Source organism: Lactuca saligna, chromosome 3 (genome assembly GCF_052625555.1).
Source record: "Lactuca saligna cultivar CGN05327 chromosome 3, ASM5262555v1, whole genome shotgun sequence".
Taxonomy (NCBI): Eukaryota; Viridiplantae; Streptophyta; class Magnoliopsida; order Asterales; family Asteraceae; genus Lactuca; species Lactuca saligna.
In genome coordinates this window covers 59716835-59734534 of record NC_136419.1, presented here as the reverse complement: position 1 = coordinate 59734534, position 17700 = coordinate 59716835, and the positions used below count along the sequence as shown (strand labels likewise).

At 35.2% G+C, this 17700-nt stretch overlaps 3 protein-coding genes across 4 annotated transcripts; 2 read left to right on the top strand and 1 right to left on the bottom strand.

Moving 5' to 3' along the window:
- Positions 1-255: 255 nt before the first annotated feature.
- EMB2247 (protein EMBRYO DEFECTIVE 2247) lies at positions 256-6512 on the bottom strand. 2 transcript variants are annotated; one of them, XM_078985142.1, is made up of 26 exons: positions 6302-6512; positions 6076-6160; positions 5853-5979; positions 5652-5735; positions 5375-5561; positions 5143-5196; positions 4980-5032; positions 4834-4901; positions 4644-4719; positions 4471-4554; positions 4232-4380; positions 4048-4165; positions 3842-3958; positions 3533-3753; positions 3355-3444; positions 3148-3259; positions 2935-3045; positions 2516-2653; positions 2385-2435; positions 2184-2296; positions 1947-2094; positions 1627-1731; positions 1068-1169; positions 907-979; positions 663-829; positions 256-553 (listed from the first exon to the last, which is right to left on the bottom strand). In XM_078985142.1, the coding sequence occupies exons 1-26, from the start codon at positions 6435-6437 to the stop codon at positions 425-427; spliced, it is 2898 nt and encodes a 965-aa protein (XP_078841268.1). In that variant the 5' UTR covers positions 6438-6512; the 3' UTR covers positions 256-424. The 2 variants fall into 2 exon arrangements, with proteins under 2 accessions (XP_078841268.1, XP_078841269.1); XM_078985143.1 differs by lacking the exons at positions 6076-6160; positions 6302-6512 and having other exon boundaries at positions 5848-5981.
- A 2415-nt stretch (positions 6513-8927) lies between these two features.
- LOC145035591 (uncharacterized) lies at positions 8928-10048 on the top strand. The gene is made up of 2 exons (XM_078984117.1): positions 8928-9756; positions 9951-10048. The coding sequence occupies exons 1-2, from the start codon at positions 8928-8930 to the stop codon at positions 10046-10048; spliced, it is 927 nt and encodes a 308-aa protein (XP_078840243.1).
- A 31-nt stretch (positions 10049-10079) lies between these two features.
- Positions 10080-10799, top strand: LOC145035590 (uncharacterized). The gene has a single exon (XM_078984116.1). The coding sequence runs from the start codon at positions 10080-10082 to the stop codon at positions 10797-10799; it is 720 nt and encodes a 239-aa protein (XP_078840242.1).
- The last annotated feature ends 6901 nt before the right edge of the window (positions 10800-17700 follow it).

Here is a 17700-nt window from a genome sequence, read left to right as displayed (position 1 = left end):
ACATTTCTTAATTATTTTAGATTTCTTTTGTTGTTGAATCATCAAGCTCAAGCAGACGCCACACTGAGTTCAAGCCTTCCATCAGATTCACAAGTTCTTAAAGATGGAAAACAAATATATAACATGGCATCCGAATTATGTATCCATTGAAACTAAAACTGAAATAAAATTTTTAAGTGCTTATAGTTTTGTGTTCTTGGTGCATCTTCATGTTTTGATTTGGAAACTACAAAAATTCAACATATTACGCAAACATGAACGAAGGAAACCAGTTGATAATGTGCGAATTTCCGTTATACAAATCAACCCGTATGATTTAAAATTTTGGCAACACGTAAGATGTAATGTAAATCAATGGCATGTGGTAGACTTGAATAAAAAAAATAGCATAAATGTTACACCAAATTAATTGGAAGAAATTAAACTACTCTGATACCAAAATTGTTGATTGGAGGAACGACAAACGTGTTTTTGTGAGATTCAATTTTTCTTCCGCCTCTGACGCCTTTTCACGGACCCCACGAACAACATCCTCTGGAGCTTTCTCAACAAACTGTATCAAATACACATAAATTACATAAAGGTTAAATGCAAGAAATATCAACTTACTTTGGTTTTTTGTTTATTAAACGAAAGTAAGTTGCTATTTTTTGCGTACTTACATTAGGAGAACTCAATCGAGCCAAAAGTCCATCATATTCATTTTGCATTTTTAAAAGGCGCTTTGATAGCCTTTGAACTTCTGCTGATATATCCACCATGTCTGCAAGTGGAAGATATGCCTCTAAACCCTCTCCAGCAACAAGATGCACACATTGATTCACATCCTCTGAACCATTTTAAAATAATTAAATATATAAAAATAATAATATTTAGTTAACAATATACTTTAAAACACACAAACACCTGGGGGCGAATCTGTAAAATTGATGCTTTGTGTATCGAGTCTTGAGAGAAGAGCTAATACATCCTTTTCTTTCTGCAACATAAAATATTTATAAAAATAAAAAAATAAAAAGTAAAGTATGTTGCTATTTTGTGAAATCAAGAGGGAGTTGGATGCTTACAGAAATATATTGGATAACATCAGGATTAGCAACGATGTTTGCAGATATACGTTTTGCGGGCTCCACAGAATATTCCGCTCTTGCGTTTCTTATTGCACGTGTCTAAAAAATTATGAGATGATGGATTATTTAATTTTGAGTAAATTACATTAATGGTCCCTATGGTTTGGGGTAATTTGCACATATGGTCCCTAACTTATTTTTTTAACTCGGAAGGTCCGTATAGTTTGTTTTTGTTGCGCATTTGGTCCCTATCTTACCTAAAAAGACTATATTGCCCTTGATTTTTTAATTTATTTAAATAAGGTGAAGTAGGTAAAGTAAGGTAATGTGAGGTGGAGGTGGGGTTGAGGGTGTGTTTATTCAAATAAGTTAAAAAAAATCAAGGGCAAAATAGTATTTTTATGTAAGACAGGGACCAAGCGCGCAACAAAAACAAACAGTAGGGACCTTCCGAGTTAGGGACCAAACTTGCAAATTACCACAAACCATAGGGACCATCTGTGTAATTTACTCTTTAATTTTTATAAAAGTAAATATGAAAATGATGAGAGCTCACCAAAGCTTGCAAGTTTTCAAATCTTTTTATGGAAGTTAGATTCCTTGGAAGTGAAGGAAGAGGCCATGGAGATATTATTAGAGCTTCTTTCCTATTTGGCAATGCCTACAAGAAATAGCAATGTACTCTCATCCATTTGTTTAATAGATTACAGAAACTAATAGAAATTGATGTAAAATGACTATTATACCCTTATCTGTTTTCGGTTTATTACTACTTTTTTACTATTTGTTTAAAAATAACAACTCTAAAACAATAAACAAATAAAAAATTCAGACATGGGTATTATAGTCATTTTACATCGATTTAAAAAATATTACCTGCCATAACTCTTCAGTGACAAAAGGCATGAAAGGATGGAGCATTTTTAATATGTTTTCATAAACATATAAAAGAACTGCTTGTGAAGTAGAGGAAACTGCTTCATTTTCTGATTGGTAAAGATGAGCTTTGCTTGCTTCGATATACCTGTAAAAGAAATATAAAAATAAAGATTTTTATTTTCCAATTAGAAATTTTTAATCAAGAAATATAAATTGAGAAAAATTTGTACATACCAATCAGCAAATTCGCCCCAAAAGAACTCGTATATTTCACGTGCAACATCATTATAGAAATATTTGTCATAACTTGTTGTCACTGCATCAATAAGCACATGCAGTTTTGAAACCTGAATTTTAAAATCTAATTAATCACCAAACATAATAAATAATAATATAATTTAATAACAATAATAATAATAAAAGAATCTGTCTTACCACCCAACACTCTGGTAAAGGAAGTGTGAGAAGGTACTCTTCTTTATCAAACTAAGAAAAAAGTTAAATGCATGAGTAGACAGAGTAAATACATGGTCAAAGTTTTAAGGTGGTGAAATTACTAAAATAACCTTATGGGCAAGTAGCCTCTCCCATGCGGATTCATCACTTCTATTTGGTAAATTTTGAAGAACAAACTTCCCAGCATTCCATAATTTATTGGTGAATGCCTTGTTTGATGTTAGTCTCTCAGTTGATAAATTTAAATCCTTGAATCAATAAACATCAAACATAAATTAATAAGTAGTTAATAAGTTAGTAAAATATGAAAATACACTAGAAAGAATATAAAAGAGTAAATTACAAAAATGGTCCCTGTGCTTTCTGATTCTTTTTATTACTTTTGGTCCATACTTTATTACTAAGACAAAAATCGATAGAAACCGTGAAGTAAGTTTCAATTTTGGACTAAACAGGGTGAGAATCAGAAAGCAGAAGGACCAGTTTTGTAATTTACTTAAATGTAGAAAAAACAGATAAAAAGGCAAACCTGGCCCACAGTTCCTAAAGCAAGAGTAAAACGCAAAGCATCAGTGCCAAATTCTTTCATTGTGTCTAAAGGATCTATGACATTTCCCAATGATTTAGACATTTTTCGCCCCTGAAATAGTTTTTTTATAAAATATAAACTTAGAAATGATTATGTTATAACAAATATGGATCATTTTCAAGATTTTTTATTTTAAAATTGTATTATGCTCACTTGAGAATCACGAATAAGTCCATGAAGATAGACATGTGTAAATGGGACACTCCCTGTGAACTCAATCCCCATCATCACCATACGAGCAACCCAAAAAAACAATATGTCATGCCTGTTTAAAAGTTATAAAAAAAATTATCTTTTTTCTTTATAAAAAAAAATGAAAGAAGTAGAAAAATACTAAATGTCTAAATACATTTCACATACCCTGTTTCAAGAACTGATGTAGGGTAGAAGTGTTTGAAATCCTCTGAAGACACATCAGGCCATCCCAAAGTGCTAAATGGCCATAAAGAACTAAAAAAATCCAAAAGGGTATTTTAGACATAAAAATTAAAAAGTAACGAAAGTGAATTAAGCATTAAGGTTTGTTATGTGAACAAACCTTGAAAACCAGGTGTCAAGAACATCTGGATCTTGATATATTTCGACATTTTTTCCATATTTCTTTTGAGCTTTTTTAAAAGCTTCATCTTCATTTTTAGCAACTATATAATCTTCTTCACAATCTTTTCCTACAATATACCAAACAGGAATCCTGTGTCCCCACCATAATTGTCTGCTTATACACCAATCTTTTATATTTGAAAGCCAGTGATTATATATCTGAATACCAAAAAATACATATTTTATATTTAAATTCAGTCTTGAAGTTTTCTAATCCAAGATATAAAGGAAATAATATATTAATAACCTTTTCAAATCTCTCGGGCATAATGGTCAATTCACCTTTTTTCACAGCCTCAAGAGCCTTCTCAGCTAAAGGCTCCATTGTCACAAACCACTGTTTGCTCACTAAAGGCTCTATGATCTGATTCAAGAAAACAAATTTACATAAAACCCAGTTGCAAATGAACAAAAAGATCCTTAAAAATTAAAAATTTTAAAAATTTAACTCACTTCTCCACCTCTTTGAGATCTTGGAACTCTTGAAGTGTGAGCTTCTTTCTTGACACCTAATCCTGTCTCCTCAAGTTCTGCCCATAATTTCTTTCGTGCTTCGAATCGATCAAGCCCACTGATGTAAAATATGTTAAAGATTTATTTTTTTTAAATAATTTTAGAAATAAATTTCATAACTCACTTGTATAATCCAGCAACCTCATTGAGTGTTCCATCTTTGTTCATGACATTGAGTATAGGAAGACCTAATTTTCTTGCAAGAAGGTAATCATTGTGATCATGTCCAGGGCTTATCTTTAATACACCAGTTCCAAAGTCTTTATCTACATACTGCATAGAAATTGTATCAAAACATGAATATTTTAAACTCTTTGAAAAGAAATAAATAAATAATCGTTTGTTTTTAAGTAACATGAGTACCTTGTCAGCAATAATTGGGACATGGCGTCCAAATGTCATTGGAACAATGGCTGACTTTCCAATATATTTAGCATATCTTTCATCCTGTAGATAAAAATATGACCAAATTGACCACTTTTTTACCCTTTTAACAAACTGAGAATTATAATTTTGTTTGATTTAAGCATTTATACCTCAGGATTAACTGCAATAGCTGTATCACCAAATAAAGTTTCAGGCCTTGTGGTTGCTATTGTTAGAAAGTCACTCCTAAATGTAGAAATAAACATACACAGATATGGGTTACCTTTTGATGAACAATTTAATTCATGGAACAACAACAAAAAAACTTTTTAAATATGATTATTTAATAAAAACATTTACCTTGATCCACCAGCAACACGATACTTGATGTGATATAGAGAACCAGGTTCTTCAGAATATTCAACTTCCTAAGAAGGCATGGATGATGATGTCATGTTAATTTGGAAGGTTGTGCAGGAAGAGAAAACCTATTGAGGTCAATATACCAGGTCAGAAACTGCAGTCTGTAAATTTGGAGACCAGTTGACCATGTAAGACCCTGAAATATGAAAGATCAATTGACTCAGTAATATATTTTATCCAAAAGGTCAAATGAATTTGATCAAGTTTTCTTAATTTGAGAACATGGAAGTGATCTGTGATCAATACCTTGGTAGATAAGCCCTTTCTCATGAAGCTTAATGAAGGCCTCAATAACAGCTCCTGCAAAAGTCAAGAAGAAAGTAATTCAAGAAATGTTAGATAATTAACGTTATGTTACTGAGTAAACACGTAGAGTTCAATACACATAGCATACTTAATATTCATAATTAACTATTTAAAGTTTAAACATAGTTTCAGAGATTATTAGGTTTATAATTTGATGGAATATCAATCTTACGACTTAGCTGTTCATCAAGTGTGAAATGTTCTCTGGTCCAATCACAAGAAGCACCAAGTCGCCTTATCTGATTTGTAATGGTTCCTCCATACTTCTCCTTCCATTCCCAAACTCTCTTTGTGAACTCTTCTCTACCTAATTCAACCCTCTTAATTCCTTCAGATGCCAACATTCTTTCAACAACTAACTGAAAACAACATCTGTTAGATATATAATATATTAACTAAGTAGACTAAGAATACAATAATCAGAAATCCATTTGTAGAAGAACTCAAACCTGAGTTGCAATGCCAGCATGATCAGTTCCAGGGAGCCAGAGTGTAGGTCTACCCTTCATCCTGTTGTATCTGATCATAATATCCTGGAACACAATTGCAGATATTAATGGTTTGTTTATTTACACATTGAATGAAGAAAAAATGATGAAGTTTACAAAGTTTTTATGTGAATCTATGTTGTTAGTAAACATTTACCAAACCTCAAGAGTTACAAACATAGCATGTCCCATGTGCAATGAACCAGTCACGTTTGGAGGTGGCATTGTGACGACAAAAGGTTCACTTCCTTTATCAAAGTTTGGCTTGAAATACCCTTGGGAATCCCACCTAGAAGCAATCAATGGTTAATACATAGAAATGATGATATGAGAATCATATTTTTCAGTTAATACGAAACATGGCACATTCGATCAAAAGTAATACCAGTTGTATATCCGTTCCTCGGAAGTAAAGTCAAAAGATTTTGCTATCTCGGGAGAAGTAAATACGCCATTGTCTGACGCAGCAGCTGAAAATTTTAATTAAACAAAAGAATTGCATACAAATTAGCACATTCCGATGAAACTGTGCCTTCTAAAAGCTCAAATTATTGATTTTTTAAAAAAACCACGGTTTTCGAAGTGAATTGAGGGGCAGAAAACGTGATTACCTACAAAAAACCTTGGTTTGAGGATACGAAGATGAAACCGAGATAAAGCGACACTACAACGCCGATGGGAGAAAAGAACAGGATTCAGTTTGTATAAAGAGGAAGGAGATAAGAGATAGGTATTTGAGAACGCCATTGAAGCGTGACAAGAAACAAAACCCCTTGCACAGCTATTTGGGGTTTTAGTGGCAGGGAAGTGAAAACAGAGCCGCGGGGAAGATAAAGTTGAGCAGTATATATTTTACATAATCGCTCTTTTAAATACGGTATATACCACTTGCCCCCTCAAGGTCAATCATCTTAAACAAACTAAAAATGAAGACACGTATGTCTTGTTAGGAGACGGGGAGACCCAATAGTATCGACTATGGAGGGAACAGGCCTGGACATACGGTGACAACATCGACGGTAGTTCTGGGTCCATGTCTCTAGGGTCATTCGGAGTGGCTTCGGCAATGAGCTCGGTTAGGTTGGCAAACACTAGACGAGCCATCAACATGTCGACTTCATCTCATCAACTCGGCTAAAACTTTAAATTTGAGAGAGGGTATTGGGTTTAAATGTTTGTGAACGTTGGAAAGGTGTTTTGATTGTCTTTTTCAAAAAAAAAAAAATCAAAAAAATCCTCACTTTTTACCTTATATAAATACCAATACAAATTCTATTTTATCCCACTTTACCGTCTTCATTTTTCACTCAAACAATACACTTATTGTCAAAAAAAATGATTTCCCTTTCCAACTCAAAAGCTCAAAAAAATAAAAAATAAATAAAAATAATAAAAAACACTCCAAACCCAAACATCTCAACAAATTTCGTTTAAAATCAAAACGCCAATTTATTTTCCATCAAATTTACACATTGGAGGTATTTATTACTCATTTCAATCCCAAAACCAACATCACTACCAAAATCAAGTACAATACCAAAACCAACCTCAATTCCAAAACCAACCACAACTTCAAAGACAACTTCAATTTCAATAGCAATCACAAATGAACTTCTCATCCCAAATAGAAAATAAATTACATCCATTTGATGATCTTCCCGACTTCCATTTGAATTTCCAAACTCAAGGGGAACCCTAGGTCGTCCCAAAATGGAATCAGAGTCAGAAGAGAATCCACCACAACCCAAAAAAATTAGAATGGCAACTCCAAAGCAATGGTCATAGGTCGAAGAAAAAGCATTAGCTCGTGCGTGAGTGGATGATTTTGAAGATACGGTGGTCGAAAACAACCAAGATTGTCCAACTTTTTTCCGAAAAATTACACGGCGTTTTCTCGCGGAGATGAATCATGGAGAGTACCTGGAAAAAGACGAAATTTATTTCAAGTGGAGAAATGTCAACAAAGTGGTGACGAAGTTTAATGTCGTGTTTTTGAGTCTCAAACGACAATGGCAAAGTGGTGCAAACAACGAAATTATTTTGCCAAAAGAACTTGAATCGTAACAGAATTAGAAAGGGCTAATTTCAAATTTCTACACGTTTAGAATATTTTGAAATTATCAAAAAAAAAATGGCAAGAGGTCGACGATTTTGAAACCTTTACGGGTGGTTCTTCTAAAAAAAAACATCTGAAACGATGCATAGTCAATCGTTCGATGTGCATGTCGGGATTGACCTCAATGACGAGGATCATTTTGAGGTTTCAAGAGTCACTCGTTCCATCGGAAGAGATCGAACCAAACGAAAGGAAAAAGCGATGGAAAGTGGTCCGGGATGTGCTTCGGGTGACATCGACCAACTAACAACCAAAATGGACAACTTGAAGACATCTTTGGACAAATATTTGGCGGTTGCACAAGAGAAAGAAAAAAATGTGCCATGATGATCTTAACAAGAGGCACTAGCGCTCTCACCGGACGTGAAAATGAAATTACGATAAAAGAAAAAGAGGAGGTTGCGAAAAAAATACGACATCTAGGTTTCGTTATTTTAAGTTTGTGGTTTTGTTATTTAAATTTTTATGTTTTTTTGTGGTCTCTAGCAGGGTTGTTAATAGCGATCGCTACCATTGCTATAGCGAATAGCGTAGCGTAGCTTTGTTGGGTCGCTACATGCCTGTAGCAATGAAATAGTGTGTGTAGCAATCAGGGCAACATTGTTTTTTTTGTTTAAATCGTTAAGATACATAGCAATTAGGGTCGGAATAGGGTTAGGCTGGGTATCGTACTATCAATTTGGTGTTTTCCACTCTAATCGATTAAGATTGTACGTATGGCGCCAAAATCACCAAAATCGGTTTTGGCGGGTTATTTCCCAATCCTACGATAGTAGCAATAACAACACATCTCCCCTTCTCCCAAACGACTCCAACTACTCCAGAATCCATCTCGATTGTTCAACTTCAAAAAGGCAAGACTTTTAAATTCCTCTGTTTTTTTCTAACTTCTCGGTTTCAGACTTTAACTAATTTCTTCTAATTTCAGCTTTTAACTTCTATCTTCTGATCAATTCTGCAAGACTTCAACTTCAAAAAGGTAAGACTTTAATTTCTATCTTCTGGTCAATTTAAGCTTTTAGCTTCTACCTTCTAAATTATGAGATTCTTTGAATTCTATTGTATGATCTTTGATTATGTGATTCTTATGATATTGGCTTCTTTCTATCTTCTGGTCAGGCATGCCTCCTGGTGTAAAAGATGATGATATTGGATGGAAACATGGCAAAAGAGTTGAAGGAACTATAAATTGGGTGTTGTGTAATTATTGTCCAAATGTTGGCAAAGGTGGGATTACAAGACATAAACATCACCTTGCTAGTGATTCCACTTCAGTTTGCAAATGTCTTAGAGCTCCACCATATATTAGGAAACTTTTTAAAGACATCCGTGAGAAACAGGAACAAGATAAAGTTGAAAGGAATCGCATTCCTCACTTTGATGATGATATGGTGGATATAAATGATAAAGATGAAGAAGAAGCTGGTGAGGTTCCTTTCTCATTAGGCAAGAGGGTTATTTCGTCCTCCAAGTCAACCCTACACAACAAGAAAGTAAAAGGCACTTTGGATACTCATTTCAGGCCATCCACTGAAACAGGGAAGAAGAAGGGGTACTTGGTGGGAACCCCCGAACATAACCAGCTTCACAAAAAACTAAGAAATGAATCGGTTCAGGAGTTTGCCTGTTGGATGTATGATGCAGGTCTTGCATTCAACGCGGTGAAGTATGATAGTTTAGGGCTTGCACTTAAAGCCATTGCTATACATGGTCCCAGTATGAAACCCCCTAGCTACCATGAGGTGTGTGTTCCTCTGTTGAAGCTAGAGAAGGAGCACACAAAGAAACTTTTGGTACTTAATGAGACCGAGAAAAAGGCAATCGGGTGCTCTTTAATGGCTGATGGTTGGAGGGATCGGAAAGGAAGAGCACTTATCAACTTCTTAGTGTATACTCCTAGAGGAAGCATGTTTCTAGAATATGTAGATGCACCTTCTTATTCTCATACAGGTATTCATTGGTTTTTGTTTTTTACTTATGTTTATGTTCTATGTTGCTTATGTTATGTACTTTACTTATGTTTATATTCGTTGTTCTATTTTGTTTATGTTATGTACCATGAAAGATTAATCTGTTTATGTTTTTTTACTGTTATTCACTCTTGTTTAGACTGTTATTGACTATTTTTGTTGTTGTTTGAACAGGAGAGAATTTATTTAAGTTGTTTGACTACTTCATCAAAGAAACTGGACCTGATCATATGGCTCAAATTGTAACAGATAGTGCTGCCAACAATGTTTGACTACTTCATCAAAGAAACTGGACTCGATCATATGGTTCAAATTGTAACAGATAGTCTTGCCAACAATGTTTTGGCGGGGAAAATGGTGGAAGAAAAATATCCACACATCTATTGGACTCTGTGTGCTGCACATTGCATTGATCTCATGCTTGAAGACATCTTCAAAGTGACTCATCTTAAGAAGACACTAGACAAAGCAATTGCGGTTAACACTTACATTTACAACCGTACATTGCTCTTGAATATGTTAAGAGACTTTACGAGTCAAAGAGATATGATTAGTCCCGCAAAGACCCAGTTTGCAACCATCCTCTTAACTCTAAATTGCTTTAGGAGTCATAAGATAAGTTTGAAGAAGTTGTTCACGTCTAAAGCTTGGAACAAAAGCAGGTTCAAAGGGGAGGAGGGAGGAACTCAATGTGTCGCAATAATTTTTTCACCTAGTTTTTGGATTAACATTGATATTGCTGTCAAAGTTGGTGAACCATTACTAGTGGTGCTTCGATTGGTAGATAGTGAAAGAAAGCTGGCTATGGGGTACATTTATGAAGCCATGGATAGGGAAAAGGAGCAAATTGCATACTCATTCAACAACAAAATTAACAAATACAAAGCTTTCTTCAAAATCATTGATGACAGGTGGAATTGTCAACTTCACCAAGATTTGCATGCGGCTGGTCACTATCTGAATCAAAGTATTTTTTACAACAACCCAGGAGTGAAAGAAGATAATGAGGTGATTAAGGGCTAGATGGCATGCATACATAAGATGTCATCAGAAGAAGATGAGACCAAGATTCACCAAGAGCTCTCTATATATATACCGGTGCAGAAGAGTTATTTGCGCAACATATGGCTGTTAAATTAAGAACAACACTTGCACCAGCAAAATGGTGGATGCAATATGGATCATCAACACCAACACTTAAGAAGTTTGTTGTGAAGGTGTTGAGTCTTACTTGTAGTTCATCAGGCTGTGAGCATAACTGGAGTGTTTTTGAACATGTAAGTTGTTCATTTTTTTAAGATTAATATCCTTTGCACTATTTACTAATGGTTTAATTTTAACTTTGTAGATCCATTCAAAAAAAGAAATCGTCTTGAACGACAAAAACTAAATGATTTAGTTTATATCAAATATAACTGAGCATTAAGGAAGAGGTATGATATGCGGGATATGATCGACCCGATCATCTTGGAAGACTCGCACATACATGACCCGTTTGAGTGGTTGGTGAGTGATGATGATGGTCTCGTGTTTGAGGATGATGACTTGAGATGGGATGTTGTGGCAGAGGCTATAGAGGTGGATGAGCTGGTTCATCTAACTAGAAGAATAAAAACACAAGGTGGGAGGCAAGGGGGATGCAAGGGGATGTTGGGGTTGCTGAGTCAAGCTTACAAGGTAGAGCTAGAGCTAGACAGCCCCATTTGGTAGATGAACCTGAAGAGGAAATGATGTTGGGGTTTATAGGGAGTTTTTTGAAATAGAGGGGGAAGATGAACTCGTATTTGAGGAGGATGAGGATAACGATTAGTCGATTAGTGGTATTTTAGAGTTTAGACTTTTAGAGTCATAACACTCTCTTTTGTGGTATTAGAACTTAATTTTAGACTTGAGAGTCTAAAACTAACAAATCTTTTGTGGTAAAAATCTTTTGGAACTTAATGTTAGCTTAATAAAACTGGTACTTTTAGTTCTCTGTGTTATTTTTAATTGTTGAATAGGTGCAGGTAAATATAGTGTTTAATTTTATATAAAATCACAAAACATGAAATAGTGTCACTATTTCATCGCTATCGCTACGTAACATATAGGTGGGTTGTCGTTATTTCCTCGCTATCACTATCGATAACCTTGGTCTCTAGGTTCCTAATTTGAAATTCTATGTTTTTTTTTTTCTTTTTGTGTTGTAATTTTATTTTCTAGTTTAATGAAATTTTAGTTTAAAAAAAATAGTATATTTCAAATATTTATTTTTTTAAATTATTTTTTTTTAAATATCATGACAAGTCTGGCAACCCATGACATGTAAATGGCAAAAATTTGAAGGAGTGTGGAAAATCTGACGTGACGCCTACATGGACTGTGACAAATATGACACCACTCCCAGTAACTTGAGGAGTCCAAAATTTCTAGAATATATATGGTGTATATATAGAAGAAATTAAATTATGTATGTGTGTATAAGAGCCCGAGTAAGCCAAACTTTAAATCAAACCAAGAAAGTGGATTTAATAAGCCTAAGAAATAAAAAAAATGCACAAAAACGCCAAGGAAGTCTAAGAACTAGTGTGTGCTTTTCACGAATCAACATCTATACAGGTGGGAGAATGAATCGACGACCTCAAACTTTTAAATTGACGTCCTCGTTACTTGTTATTATCGTTAATAAACATCAAAAGGGCAATATTGCATCAATTATCTCTTACTTGCTTCTCAATTTCGATCTCACCTTCCTCCGTTTTCCTTATTTTGTTTCTCACTCTCGATCATAACTCATAAGATGAGTAATACATAAAACAATTTATGGCTTCTGTTGTGGTTGGCAATTTAATATCGGTTATGTTGGATTAAGATGTCTAAGAAAATCACTAAATTGGTATATTCTTAAATTAAGAGCAAAGTCTTTTTGGGTTGCCCTCATAACTAGTAACCGAATATAATGACTTTTGGAGAGAGATGCTAATTTGTTAATTTGTTATATGATTAATAAATTAATTATAAATCAAAATAAATAATTTATTGATTTATTATATGATTAATATATTAATTATAAACTATATTTATTAATTTAGAATTAATCAAAAATTAATTATAATTAATTTTGTGATTAATTAGATTAATTGGAAATACGGGGACTAAATGTGACAATGTTCAAAAGTTGAGCATTGAAGGATTCTAGAACCTTCCCACATGAGGGCGGCGATTTTTGGAGGTTCCTAGGGCTTCTTGGAAGCTTTAGGGAGCAAGAAAAGGGACAAGGGTTATCAAATGAAACTCGCCTTATCCAAGACTCCTTACTCACCTATATAAACCCCCTATGGGGTTCATTATTTTGGTCCATCCTATAACCCTCTCTAGAGCCAAAATTTTGAGTTGTCTTTCCCTCTCCTAAAAGTATTCTAGTTACTAAGTTTTGGTTTCAAACCATTAGAGGCATGAGATTTCTAGTGCTTGCTTTCTAAAGTTGTTCAAGAAGGAATTGTTGATTATTTACTACAATAATCAAAAGGTATGTAAAACCTAAAACCCTTTATGAATTTCAAAAATTGTAGGGTATTCCGAGGGTTCTTGATGTTCAATTGTTTGTTGCAATCAATAGAGAAAACTTAAATCCAATAGGTTGTATGTGAACTTAGGGTTAAGTTTTTCCACCACATATTTTTTTTGTACCTATAAAACCTATCAGTGGTATCAACATCATAGTTTTCAATTGATATTGCACAATGTTGAATATATCAAAAAAAAAAAAAATAGGGTTTATAGAAATTAAACCCTAAGGGAGGTATTTTCGATTTTTGTTAAGGTTCTTGAAACTCTAGCCTCCACCTTAGAAATTTTGAAATATGCTAGGGTTCTTGAAACCCTAGCCTCCCTAACCCTTTTTCAAAAATTAGGGAGCCCTTTTAAGGTTTATCTTGTTTTCTCAATTGTTATTTTAAAAGCCTTAAAATTTAAATAATTAAAACATGATAAACCCAAACCCTATTTTCGAAATTTATAGGGTTTTAGATTAGGATTAAATTTGAATTTTTTTTATTAATTTGTTAATTATAAATAATTATTTAATCCATAATGTTTTAACTAATTTAATTAACTGTTTAAATAAAAAATAAAGACAAATCATATCTGGTTTAATATTAAGTAATCAAAATATTTAAATTTAAATAATTAATGTTTAAACCTCATATTTTGAATAGTTTTAAAATACACCTTACATATATTATTAAAAGTTAATTACTATATGTATAAGAAAAGACAGTCAAATCAATAGTAGGTCTCGTTCACGAAACCATGCTATAAAGATGGTATAAGGAAGCGACCTATAAAATGGTCGTTGAATGGGTGTCCACTCTCACCCATAGCTCTCATGTGTGGTGGATGGTTGTTAGTCGAACAAATTTGATAGGACATGATCTCATTAAAAGTATAATGATATAAAAGTACTAGAACCTTCTTTAAAAAATCTCACTCTATTTACTTTAGGAAAATATGAAAAGTATGTTAATCCATGAAAACACAAATGGTGCTTTATATGTCATTAGTGGAGCGTGTGTGGTTAACCGGCACACTAATAAAGACTATAAAGAGATATGATGGACATCTCGAAAATTATCATTGTTGATGGAGCATGTGTGGTTACCCGGCACAACAAAAATGTGACATAATAAATGACCTTGAGGGCGCCAAGCGGGTTTTCATGATTATTCACATCTCGTTTGTGATCCTCGACATCACAGTCACAAAAATGAGAGTATAATTCCATAATAAACATGGCATTGATAAGATTCAATGAATTTCAAAAGATCTATGAGTTTCATAAGATTGGGATATATGAAAGTCTTCCATACCTAAAATAGATTTAAATTTGATTATGGCATCCCTCTTCAAAGTTCGAATAAAAAATATGGATCATAGCCTTAATTTAAAATTTGGGTTAATAATTAAGGATTAAAATCAACTAACTTGGATTTTAAATGTCGTATGAAGATAGAAATGGTCTTCCTCATTCTTTTGGAAATGATTTTACTCTTCCTTCTGGAGATGATCTTCTACATTCTCATCAAGGTGAAAATGTTTTCACTTCTTTGGGAATTGGTGGAACTTGATATCATGCTTCTTTAACTCTTCCACCTCCTATTTATGTGACTCTCCTAACGTCACGTTTTCCTCAAGTTGAAAGATATGAGACAACTCAAGCCCTATTGGCATGTAGACATCAAGAAGGATATTATGTGTGTACGCATGCTCTACAAATGAAATCGTATATTGACGAGTTTGATCCAATGGGTGTCGTTTTCCTAAGGGAGCAAGCCATTAATTTGGTTCTTCTTTCGCTTCCAAAGTCATATGATCAGTTCATTGAGAACTTTTACATGAGGAATATTGACGTGACCCTAATTGATCTGACCCAAATGTTGATTGTTGCTGAAGCAGAAATGCTCAAGAGCACATTTAAGTGTAACGTCTATTCCAGGTATTATTTAATTTATCTAATTTTTAGGTTTTTGTGCATGGACTCGGTGAGTTGGGGACCTCAAACTCGTCAAGTAGAGACCGTTATGAGGATGCGGGATTTAGATCCTACTCGTCGAGTTAGAAGGCCCCGACTCAACGAGTAGGTGCTGTAAAGGAAAACCCTAATTTTTAGGGTTTGCACCCTAATTTAAAGAACATAACCCACCTCTTGTGGCCTCCCTTACCACTTCATTAGCCAGAGAAAACCCTAGTTGGACCTTGCACCTTCTTGAGTGTGTGTGTGTGTGAGAGAGAGAGAGAGAGAGAGCTTTGTGAGCAATTTTGGTGTGGTTGTGAAGGATTTTAGAGCTTGAAGAAGAAGGAGCAAGGAGAGGAGTAGTAGATTCGTTATCTACTCTGTTTTGGCGACCATCTTGTGGTATCAAGTCATTACCTTGTTCTTTAGTTGCTTAGATCCCTTTCCTTTGAAGTAAATGGCCACTTTTGGTGCAAAATGGGTCATACTCGGATTTGGACTTATCCTAGGTATATGGTTCCATATCAGGACCTCTCAAGGTCCCTAATAACATAAAATTGCTCACTTTATCCAGCTTAGACCCTTTCCATGCACTAAAATCTTGTAAGGAGCTTAGTTTTGATGTTTTAGCATTGTGACGCCTTGCATGCACATAAAGTTTGCAACTTTACGTGGTAACTAGACTAGGGAACGGTGGATCTGGAGTTTGGGACCTTAGATCCCACTAAAAAGGGCTAAACACAAAAGGGACTGAAAGAACTCGTCGAGTCCCTTAGTTGACTCTAGGGATGAGCATGTGAAGCCTCCTTGTCTTAAACCCTAGTTTATGGTGTTTTGAGCCTAGATCTCCTTAGCTACACGTAAAGTTTGCCACTTAACGTGAGGAATAGGCTTTACAAGAGTGGATCTGCAGTTTGGAGTCCATGCATGACTCAAAAGCCTCTGAATGTTTGAAGGACTGAATAGACTCAATGAGTCCTTCGAGTGGACTCGACGAGTATTATGAAGATGGAGATGAACTCGACGAGTTGGATGAACAAATCAGCGAGTCTGTTGAAGATTGCCTTGGACTTGGCGAGTCTGTTCTTGGACTCAGTGAGTCAAGTCGCGAAACCCCAAACCCTTCGAGTTAAGACTCGGATCAGTGAGTTGAGTGGGGACCCCGTGAGTTGGACAGGTCAGGACTCGGAAATCAGTAGAGTCGGCGAGTCATGGTCTGACTCGGCAAGTCGAGTCGCGAATGAAATGGGTTTCTAAGCTTATGAACTCGGCGAGTTAGTAGGCTGACTCAGCGAGTAGGGTCAACCTGGAAGGTTGAATTTGACCAAGACTTTGACTTTGACAAGAGTTGACTTAGTTTACTTTTGGAGGACTGTCAGACTAAGTGTTATATTGATATTGGTAGCACGGAGAGCTAGAGCAGCAGCGCCTCAGAGGGTTGTCGGTTAGCAGCTAGAGGGTTATCAGCAGAGCTCAGCAGTTCAGGTGAGTTTCCTTCCAGTAGGAATGGGTCTAAGCCACAATGTCGACCCGTTTAGCTAGCAGTAGCTTCCGGACTTCGGTCCGATGCAGTAGTTAGTATGTTTGATGCCTTCGTGGCTCAGACGGGATTTATGTGTTATGTTTTCCGGGCTACGGCCCGATGCAGTATGCAGTATATGTGTTCATGCTAGTTGATATGTTTATGTTATGCTATGTTCAGTTAGTTACGGACTTCGGTCCGATGCAGGGGCAAGGCCCCAGTTAGTCCAGACTTCGATCCGATGCAGGGGACAAGGTCCCAGTCAGTTTCCAGACTTCGGTCCGATGCAGGGGGCAAGGCCCCAGTTAGTCCGGACTTCAGTCCGATGCAGGGGACAAGGTCCCAGTCAGTTTCCGGACTTCGATCCGATGCAGGGGGCAATGCCCCACTTAGTCCGGACCTCGGTCCGATACAGTAAGCAAGGCCCAAGATGTGCTTTATATGTTATTGTATGATATGTGGTAGTTTGGGGGAGCTCACTAAGCTTCGTGCTTACGATTTCAGTTTTTGGTTTCAGGTACTCAGTTTTCAAAAGAGGAGCTCGGAGAGGTTGCAGTGCACACACCATAGTCAGTTAACCTGGGAATGTTTACTCTGATAATAAGATTATGTTTTGAATTAATACTCGGAAAATATATTATGACTTATGATGCGGTTTCCATAAACATGGTTTTAGTAATGTTTAAAAGAATTTTTTAATCGTGATTTTTGGGTCGTTACAAGGTTGCATGTAAACTGAGGGTTAAGTTTTTCCACCTCATATTTTTTTGTAACCTGTAAAACCTATCAGGTTCTTCTTTTGTTCCGATTTTCTAATTTTTTGCCTATAAGGTTCAATTTCGATCAATTATTCTAATTTATTATTTCTAGTTCTTTTTTTCATTCATATTTCTGAATTTATTAGTTTTAGA